Source organism: Molossus molossus, unplaced genomic scaffold, assembly GCF_014108415.1.
Source record: "Molossus molossus isolate mMolMol1 unplaced genomic scaffold, mMolMol1.p scaffold_m16_p_1, whole genome shotgun sequence".
NCBI classification, from domain to species: Eukaryota; Metazoa; Chordata; class Mammalia; order Chiroptera; family Molossidae; genus Molossus; species Molossus molossus.
In genome coordinates, this window is record NW_023425344.1 from 221,259,421 (window position 1) to 221,269,337 (window position 9,917).

General features: G+C 58.6%; 1 protein-coding gene across 1 annotated transcript in view; it reads left to right on the forward strand.

The window, feature by feature from the left end:
* The window catches only part of PLEKHH1 (pleckstrin homology, MyTH4 and FERM domain containing H1), a 51,250-nt gene that overhangs the window by 37,028 nt on the left and 4,305 nt on the right, over positions 1–9,917 (forward strand). Inside the window, exons 12-24 of the mRNA XM_036277795.1 lie at positions 348–458; positions 1,720–1,806; positions 2,089–2,250; positions 3,130–3,210; positions 3,537–3,719; positions 4,067–4,175; positions 5,122–5,234; positions 5,810–5,986; positions 6,333–6,430; positions 6,840–7,017; positions 7,756–7,911; positions 8,977–9,077; positions 9,764–9,905. Of these exons, the coding sequence (XP_036133688.1) occupies positions 348–458; positions 1,720–1,806; positions 2,089–2,250; positions 3,130–3,210; positions 3,537–3,719; positions 4,067–4,175; positions 5,122–5,234; positions 5,810–5,986; positions 6,333–6,430; positions 6,840–7,017; positions 7,756–7,911; positions 8,977–9,077; positions 9,764–9,905 (1,698 nt within the window). The remainder of the gene's footprint in view (positions 1–347; positions 459–1,719; positions 1,807–2,088; positions 2,251–3,129; positions 3,211–3,536; positions 3,720–4,066; positions 4,176–5,121; positions 5,235–5,809; positions 5,987–6,332; positions 6,431–6,839; positions 7,018–7,755; positions 7,912–8,976; positions 9,078–9,763; positions 9,906–9,917) is intronic.

Genomic DNA, 9,917 nt, shown 5'->3' on the forward strand with positions numbered 1-9,917 from the left:
CAGCTCATCTTTGAGGGAAAGGCTGACCTCAGCGGCCAGTTCAGCCCTTTCCTGAAGCCCCTTCCCGGCCAGCCTCTCCCTCCTGCAACCCCGATCTGCCATCTGCTCGTGGTCAGGTGTGTTCCTCGGCAGCAGGACCCGCCCGCAGCAGGGCCACCCATGCTTATGTAGTCCTCTCTGGGCCCTTAGCAGGACACGTGCCCTGAAAATACAACAGGTGCTCAGTGTTTTTCTAACTGGTGACAAAGCAGTGACTCAGTTGGGCCATATTGGCCTGTGTGACATCCACACCTCAGTGATTCCCCCTCTCTGCTCACCCTTCCCCTCTGCACCTCCCACCCCTGCAGGAGTCGCTGGAGAAGTCGGGCTACCTGCTGAAAATGGGGAGCCGGGTGAAGACGTGGAAGAGGCGCTGGTTTGTCCTGAGACAGGGACAGATCCTCTACTACAAGTCCCCGGTGAGACCCTCCTCCCCACGGTCGTCACCTGAAGGACCCCACCCGGCCTCTGGGGTGTGAGGGGAGCTGGAAGAGGGGCAGTGTCGCCCGTGGGCAGAGGGCAGAGGGCTGGCAGGTGGGGAGAGGCTCTGAGCCTCACGCAGACCCTGAGGCTGGTCATTGGTTCTCACACTGAAGTCAGGGGCTGAGCAGGCAGAGGCACTTCTAGCCGAGTTGGCTTGGCCACTTCTTCCTTTAGAAGCTGAGTTCAAAGACGACCCCACTGCCTCCTCCCCATCCTTCCAACACTGTTTGGAATCGGGGAGCCTTGGATGCTGGGACCTACTTTGACGGGTCCTCCCTGATCAGTAACATTTTAAGGAGGGCAAAAAGGCCTTGTCTCTAGTGCAAATCTACTTGAATTATAGTGGCTGTCTCAAACACCTTGTTAAGGAATCTGGGCCTGGACCACTCAGTAGGCAGGCATGCTCTGATCGATTAGTAATGTCTGCAGTGGCACTGGAAATGGGAGTGTTGATATATATATACCACTTATTTGCCACACTTGATATAAAAGATGTAGTAGAAGAAAATGTAAGGACTTTGTAGCTTAGTAGTAAGCTAAGTAAGTCAATTTTAAAGGCTCAGCCTAAAAAGAATGAAATCTTACCATTTGCAACAGCATGGATGGACCTAGAGGGTACTATGCAGAGTGACATCTGTCAAAGAAAGGCAATACCATGTGATTCCACTTATATGCAGAATCTAAAGAATATAAATGAACAAATAAAACAAACATTCATAGATACAGAAGACAGACTGATGGTTGCCAGAGGAAAGGGGGTGCAGGGGCTGGCGAAGAGGTGAAGACTGAGAGGTACGGGGTGGTGGTTGCAGAACAGTCACAGGGACGTGAGGACGGCACAGGGAATATAGTCAATAACACTAGTAATGATGTACGGGGCCAGGTGGGCACTGGAGTATCAGGGGAACGGCGTTGTGAAGGATGACTGTCTAACCACTGTGCGGTACACCTGAGACTAAATCAAAATAATATCGTATGTAAACTGCAATTTAAACTATGTTTTTAAAAATTTTTAATAAATAAATAAAGACTCGATCTAAACTTCCTGAGGCCACGGTCAGAAGGACCCGTGTCTGGTCGTCGCCCCATTTAGCTGGAACCAGGGTGCAGAGCAGGTGCCCCTCACGCACAGCCCAGGGAAGCTGGGGAGTCGCGTTCTCCTCTGAGACCTGGAGTCAGGGCTCCCCTTCTTTACAGAGCGATATCATCCGGAAGCCTCAGGGTCAGGTGGAACTGAACTCCCGCTGCCAAATCGTTCGCGGGGAGGGTGCTCAGACATTCCAGGTGAGCGTGGTCCTAGCTGCAGACTCAGACAGCAGGGGCGCTGGCCGGGAGAGGGCTGGAGGGAGACAGAGATGGGCCAAACGGCATGAGTGAAAGACATCACATCGACATTGGGGGTGACCCTCGTTTGTGAGTGAGAGAGAGTGAAGGAAGGAGAGGGGGAACAGCGGGGTGGGAGGAAGGAAGGCCCTGTGGGCTCGGATTTGTGCCACCTCAGAGCCAGGTTTCTGTTATCTTTCCCCCGGCCTCCTGGCTCCGCCTCAATCCCTCCCTCCTGCCCAGCTGGTCTCTGAGAAGAAAACCTATTACCTGACGGCGGACTCGCCCTGCTTGCTGGAGGAGTGGATCCGAGTGCTGCAGGGGCTGCTGAAGGTCCAGGCCGTTGGGCCTCCAGCCCTGCCCCAGGGTGGCGCCAAGCCCGCCGTGCAGGGCTGGCTGACCAAGGTATGGCTGGGGCTGGTGGAGAGGGGGTGGGCCTCCTGAGAGTCGGGGGAGCCAAGAGCGGGAGTGCCAAGGGGCCTGGGGTCCTCTGTACCCACGGCCCCTTTCTCAGGGACTTCCTCCCAGGGATTAGCTGGTCGCCTCAGACATGGTCTGAGCACACAGGTGACGTGAGTGAGTCCCTGGAAGCAGGGCTCAGGGTTGTTAGAGCAGCAGCTGTTCTCAAGACAGAGGAGGGACACAATGTCTTGTACCCATTTCGAGGTCATTGGGGTTGCCCGCCACCCCCACCCGCACCCACAGTGGGAACAGTGGGAAGCTGGGACCTAAGCAAGGTAGGTGTGGCCACTCAGAAACACACAGTATCCCAGGCCTGCCCTAGAGACGTTTAGTTAGGGCTCTTCTGGTTGCACAGAGTGGAATGTTAACCCCAAGTAAAGGGGAATTGATGAAGAGGCACACACACTGGCCCGGGCGAGCTCGCTCTGCCCTGCGTCCCCAGCCATCCCCTCTGCGCACAGCTGCCGCTCCCGCACCGTTCACCATGCCCACTCGCCTCCCTGGCCGCCTCCCTCTCGACACCCTTACCATCCGGCCTCTGCTGCCCCGCAGGTTCTCGTGTGCACACCCCTGGGACGGGACATGTGATTGCCTGGTCAGTCTCAGGGGCAGGTCGTACAAGGGTGGCCGGGGTGTCCCGCGGTACACGCCATGGCCCCTCGCTGTGAAAGGGCGGGTGCCCTCCGAGTCTGGGCGTCTCCACTGAGGACCCGGGTTTGACCGGGGGTTTGACATCTGCCTCCCTGTGGCTTCTCTTTGCCAGTCCTGGATTTACCTCCGGGGGCATCTTGTTCAGGCAGTGCTGGCTCGTGTGTCTCACAGGTGAAGCATGGCCACTCCAAGCTGGTCTGGTGTGCTCTCGTTGGGAGAACCTTCTACTACTATCGGAGCCATGAGGACAAGGTACTTCCTGCTTCCCGACAGCACCTGTTCTCTTCCCCAGACCCCATTCCTGGGGCTCCCCGTACAGACGGAAGGCCCAGCTTTCCCCTCTGTCCAGCCTGACCCCACAGGAAGTGCAAAGCCAGCTGGCCAGCTCCCTGCAGAGTGCGTGGCCACCGACACTCTGGCCGACTGCCCTTCTCCAAGCCAGCCTCAGCCAGGGAGCCGTGGCCCCTCCTCCTGTCCTCTGTCCACGTCCATGCTTCCCAGCCCACAGGCCCCAGGGTCCGAGAGAGGAGACCCTGCCCCCTGCTGGCTCTCCCGTTCACGGCAGCTCACATCCACAGCAACCCCTGGGCCACCTGCCTGTGCGGGACGCGCGCATAGAGGAAGTCGACCGGTCCTGTGACTCAGACGAGGACTACGAGGCTGGAGGAACCCGGCGGTTGCTGTCCTCCCACTACACCCTGGTGATCCACCCCTCGGAGCACAGCCCCACCTACCTCCTCATTGGCACCAAGCGTGAAAAGGTGAGGGGACTGGCCGCCTTGCCAAGCTTGGACCTGCAGTTCTCATCTCCTCTCTCCCCTCCCCCGTCTTCCCCACATTCATTTCCCTCCTGGACATTTTGGCAATTAATGGTCCTTGATTGGGAATATTCCGTCTGTTGAATTTAATCCCAGTGACCATCTCTTTCACCAAGGTAGAACCACAAACTTAGAAACTTGGGTTCATGTTCACCTGACCCCAGCTCTTTCCTCCCAGAGACTGGTAGCCTTGACTTGTGCTAACCAAACCAGCTGGACCGCCCCGGGCCTGGGGGCTCTGGCCTCCATGTCCCGCCCAGCCCTCCCAGCTGGCTTCCGTCCTCTTCCAGGACACGTGGCGCTATCACCTCACAGTGGCTGCAGGTGGCAGCAGTGCCAGGGTGGGGACCGCCTACGAGCAGCTCATTGGCAAGCTGATGGACGAGGAGGGAGACCCCGGTAAGGCAGCGTGGCCCTCAGGCTGGGTTCAAGGGTGGTGGCTGGGACCCAAAGAAAGCTGCTGTGCCCTTACCCTGTCTTAAAACCACATAAGCCGCCCAAGGGCGTTCCCGTCCTGAGCCCCAGGGCCACTGTCTCTGGTGACAGAGGTGACCACTCTGTGTGGGGGGCAGTTTACCTGAGAAGCAGACGTCCCAGTGACCTGGGTCATTGCTTTACTTTATTCAACCTGCAGCTTTGCTGGCTGGGAAGAGGCTGAGGAGGGGCGGCCGCTGGCTCGTCTGTAGTTAGAGCTGTTAATAAATGGAGGCTGACCTAGGCCGGGGCACCTCGGGGTCTGTAGTTGGCTGCTGATTCCAGGACCCTGAGGCACTACGAGTACACGACACGCACATGCCACACACCCCCCTTCGGCTGCACCGCAGTTTATTGCAGGCTGGTGCACACGCCTCCACGCAGACCTGACCCGCACACACAGGCTTGCTCTCGTGTCCACACCTCGCACTCGCCCTGCGGCACCGCACGAGCAAAGCAGAGGCTGCCTTCTTGTAAGCTGTGCGTGTGAGCCCCACACTGCACATAAACCCAGCACATCCCAGGGTCCAGACAGTTAAATCCTTCCCTTCCTGCCCTGGCCAGTTTAGCTCAGTGGTTAGAGCGTCGGCCCACAGACCAGAGAGACCCGGGTTCGGTTCCCGCTAAGGGCACGTACCTCGGTTGCAGTTTGTCCCCGGCCCTGGTTGGGTTGTGTGGGTGGTGACCAGTCGATGTGTCTTCCTCACATTGATGTTTCTCTCTCCGTCTACCCTCCTCTCTCCCTCCCGCTCTGTCTGAAGATAAATGCAAAAAAAAATCCTTCCCTTCCCCACAGCTCAAAGTGGGGGTGGGGTGGGAGGCGAGTTCCCTGACGAGCGGTCCCTGCCGCTGCCCCCCTTGCTCTGGGCAGACTCCCCGCTCTGGAGGCACCCCACGCTGTGCTACAGCCAAGCCGGGCTGCACACGTCCCTCACCACCCTGCCGTCCGAGGCCCTGCAGACCGAGGCCCTCAAGCTCTTCAAGGTAAAGTGGCGCAGAGCCCACTCCCACCGACGGGTGGTGGGTGCCCTTGCCATGTGCCTAGGCTCTGCCCACACAGTTCTGCCCACAATGATGATCCTCAGGTGAGGGAGACCCAAGCAGTCAGGGGGCAGCCCACAGAAAGCTCTCAAGAGGAAGGGAAGAGCCGCCATGCCCTGTGGAGGTGGACAGGGAGGCTGGACGCCCTGGGGAGACTTGTCCTTGAGGAGCTCCCCACCTGTGGTGAACAGCAAGACCGGGCAGGCCTGTGTTGTTTCTGGACCTGAGAGGTTCTATTTCAGAATGTTCTTTGTGCCTGTCTTGAATATTCTATTTTTTTAAAAATGAGTATGTCTCACTTATGTAATAGAAACGTTTGAAGAAGGGAAGCTTCTGTCCCAAGGAGGCCTTCTCAGCAGGCCCAGGTGCCCTGGAGCCGCAACAGCCCCCTCTTAGAACGTTCTCTGCGAACCGAACCGGTGCCTCCCGAGCCCTGGGGGACGGCCCAGTCTGTCCAGTCGCAGGGAGATGATCCCGGGCGGTTGGGCTGCCTGTGCCCACTGTCATTTCCCCGCCAGTCCTGCCAGCTCTTCATCACCGTGCCCGTGGAGGCCTCCTCGGTGGACTACCACGTGTCCCTGGCGCAGAGGGCGCTGCAGGTCTGCCTGGTCCACCCCGAGCTGCAGAGCGAGATCTACTGCCAGCTGATGAAGCAGAGCAGCTGCCGCCCGCCGCAGAAGCACTCCCTCACGCAGGTCGGGGTCCCAGGGGCCAGTGGCCAGGAGTCAGGCAAGGGCTGCCCAGCAGAGGGCAGAGGGAGGCCGCGACTGGGCAGGTGTCCCGGGAGCCAGTGGGCAGCCCCGGTGCTCAGAGCTGCCTCAGCAAGCTGCCCTCTCTGTGCGCCTCTGGGATGTCGGTGCGCAGGCAGCTTGTGCGATCGCTGTCCTGGTCAGAGCCAGGCCACCTTGGCCCCCAGAACCGGGGTCGGGTGGGGGGGGGGGTCTCTGGTTTGGGGAGCGCTGAAGACTCTGTAGCTCAGGATGGTGGGGGCCGGGGGCACTGCGGCCCCAGCACTCACCCCACGAGGCCTGTGCCCCACAGTGCTGGCAGCTCCTGGCTCTGTGCGCCCCACTCTTCCTGCCCCAGCACCACTTCCTCTGGTACATCAAACAGCAGCTCCAGCGCCACGCGGACCCCAGGTGAGTGGGCGCCGTTTCCTCCGCCGCAGGGGAGCCCCGGCTGGACCAGGTCACCCCTTACCCTCTGGGATCTGCTCTGTGGCCATAGAGACCTCGCCCACTGCTCTGTTCACAAACGGGCACGTGAAGATCTGGGCAGGCCTGGGCTTCTCTGCACACCGGTTCACATGTGCACGGATGTTTTGTGGGGCTCGTTGCCCCCATATCGTCCCCCAGATTTTCATTCTCTGTGGCTGTGTTCATATAGGCCCGGAATGGCAGATGGACACCCCAGGCCAGTCTTCAGGGCTTTTTTAACAGCCTGCCCCAGCTGCCGACACGGTCCTGGCCAGGTCTAGGTTGGGAGCCAGGGTGCCAGAGTGGCAGGAGTAGACTCCCTAGTATTTCCTTTCTTCGCCTGTCTTTTCAGAAATGAAACTGGCCAGTATGCCACCTACTGCCAGCGGGCAGTGGAGCGGACGCTGCAGGCGGGGGAGCGGGAGGCCAGGCCATCACGCATGGAGGTGGTGTCCGTCTTGCTGCGGAACCCCTTCCACCACTGCTTGCCCTTCAGCATCCCCGTGCACTTCGCCAACGGGACCTACCAGGTGAGGGCGCCTGTGCGCTGTCCCAGAGGGGAGTGCCCCAGGCTAGGTCGGTCTGAGCCTCCTTGGGACTGGCAGATTCTTAATAGGCAAACCAGCAAAGGAATGGGCCTGGGACTTAGGGGGGGAGTGGGGTGGGTAGTGCCCGTGAGGCAGGAGAGAGGAGCTTGAATTGCAAAAGCCCCCTGACTTGGGAGTAGATCTTTTTTTCTTTTCTAAATCTTCACTGGAGGATATTTTTCCATTTATCTTCAGATAGAGCGGGAGGGAAAGAGAGAGGGAGAGACATCGATTGGTTGCCTCCTGCTTGACCCCAACCAGGGCCAGGGACTGAACCGCAGCCAAGGTGCCCTTGACCGGAATCGAACCCACAACTCCTCGGTCCACGGGCCGATGCTCTAACCGCTGAGCCACACCAGCTGGGCTGGAAGTAGATCTTTTGAACCCACTGCATGAACAGAGAGGCAGAGACACTGACCAAGAAGGTGGCCTGGAAGGGCCTCCAGAGACGTGATAGATAGTGAAGGGAACAGAGCTGGTGTCCCAGGCCAGGTTCCACAGGGCGGGCTCGCCCCTGAGGCACCCAGTCTCTGCATGTGAATACAGAGTGGGGTGCTTCTTTGGCTCTGGCGTTTGCCCTTGCTCCTTTTATCCAAGACTGTCCACCTCTGGACGCAGACCCCTCCCGGAGCCCCAGTGAGCACCCCTGAGGAAACCCCTCTGGGGCTGTCTCCCCTGCAGGTGGTTGGTTTCGACGGCTCCTCCACAGTGGATGAGTTCCTCCAGCGGCTGAACCAGGAGACGGGCATGAGAAAGTCGTCCCACTCTGGCTTTGCCCTCTTCACGGACGATCCTTCGGGCCGGGACCTGGAACACTGCCTGCAGGGGAGTGTCAAGGTGACAGCCTCCCCGCGGAGCCGCCGAGCCCCTCCTGAGCCCCTGCCTGGCTCTGGGTTTTGGTGGTGGGGACAGAGCCTGTCTGATGGGTGTCTACTGTCACAGCCTTTTTGGTGCTGAGCCCAAGGTGCTACCCCCATTTCTACGCCATCCTAAAATGTAACCGTATGGGCAGAGAAAAGGTGTTTATGCCCTTGTCTCTGGGGACCAGATCTCTACATCCTGTCTCCCTTCAGTGGCTGCGTAGTATCCAGGGGGACACTGCTTCCCAGCTGGTGTAGGAAGGCAGGGAGGCCCTTCTCAGCAGCAGCCCCAGCGGAGCCTGCCCACTACGCACAGCACATGCCCACGCCGCCGTGTCCTACACGGGCACTTCGCTCTTACCCTGTCCGCCAGGGCCTGTGCTATGCTACAGGTGCAGCCACGTTTTTAGGAGGTAGAGCTTATGGTCCTTCTCCATTAAAGGCCCTTGAATGGGATTAAGGACCTGTCTTGTGTTGTGCCCTGAGGTCAGAGCCATGGCGCCTGGTAAGTGCTTGCAGGACGTGCTTCGTGAGTGTGAGTGTTTGGGTCCAGTGTCCGCTTTCCTTACGGCAGCAGGACAGAGGTTTCTGTAGTCCTTCACCATTGCCTGGAAACACTAGGCCACATTCCTCCTTTGTAAATGTCGGGCAGCTGTAGGCTTTGTTGCACCGAAGACCTCGGTGTATTTGCTGAAGAGGAGAATGAGGGGCAGTGGAATGGAACTGGAGCTGGTGATATGAGGCCATGGTTTTTGACTGGGACCTGCCTTGCCTCAGGGCAGGGGTGGGGACTCAGATTTAAGGCCTGTAGGGGCAGCTTTGCTTTGCTTTGCTGCGCACACCATGCCCAAGCTACCCCTGTCTGTCTGTGAGGAAGTTGCAGGCACCTGGGGTCCTGGGAGCAGGAGCCCACGGCCCCGCAGGTCACCCTCCTCTTGGAGCAGTCACTCCGCTGCCCTACTGCTCTGCCTGAGCCTCGCTCTGCCTGGACCTCCTTCCCCGCATCAGGCGCTTTTCTGACTCTCCTCTTTGCTGCTTCAAGATCTGCGATGCCATCTCCAAGTGGGAACAAGCCCTGAAGGAGCTGCACTCCGGAAAGTCTGAGGGTGGCACTCGTGTCGCGAAGCTGATGTACAAGAACAGGTCCTGAGCACTGCCCAGGGGTGGGGCCGAGCGTGGGGGCTGCCACTGGCACACAGGCGGGAGGCCCACAGATACAGCACGCGCGGTGCTCGTCAGCTGGGGGAGCCGGGCCGACGGGCAGCTCAGGCTCTCGGTCCCTATACTGCATTCGCGCGCACGCGTGCACACACACACGCACGTGCACACACGCGTGCATGTGCGCACCAAGAAAACAGACCAACCTCACGATGGCTGCATGTGTTACCTCACAGGGAGTGAGATTTTGTGTGAGCACTAGATATTTAAGGCTAAAAATAAACTGCTCCTATATACAAGAATACAGAAGTAGACATCCTTTCTACCAGTTTAAGAAAATTCCATCCCAGATTTGTCTCCAGGAAAATAATTTCCATTAGTCTCTTGGATTCTTGCTCATCCTATTCTCTAATGAGCTGTGATTCCTGGTACCAGATCCCCTTCACCAAATCCCTAAGTCCAACGGTGTGGCAGAATTAAGCGCACGCCGCCGTTGCTGTGAGGTCTGACGGGTCATGCTTGCTCACGCCTTTGGAGGCATTAGAAGACAGGCTCGCAAATGGTATAAAATGAGTTCTTTCTTTCTTTGGAAATCAAGATAAACAGATGCCCAGATGACCTCATCCTTTCAGGATCCCAGCTGACCTGGCTTCTCACTGTCTTCCGTGCAGGCTGTACTTCCGGAGCCAAGTCAAAGGGGAGACGGAGCGGGAGCGTTTGCTGCTTGCCTTCCAGACCAGCGGGGAGATAACGGCAGGGAGGTTTCCTGTCAACAAGGAACTGGCTCTGGAGATGGCTGCCCTGATGGCCCAGGTGGGGTTCTGT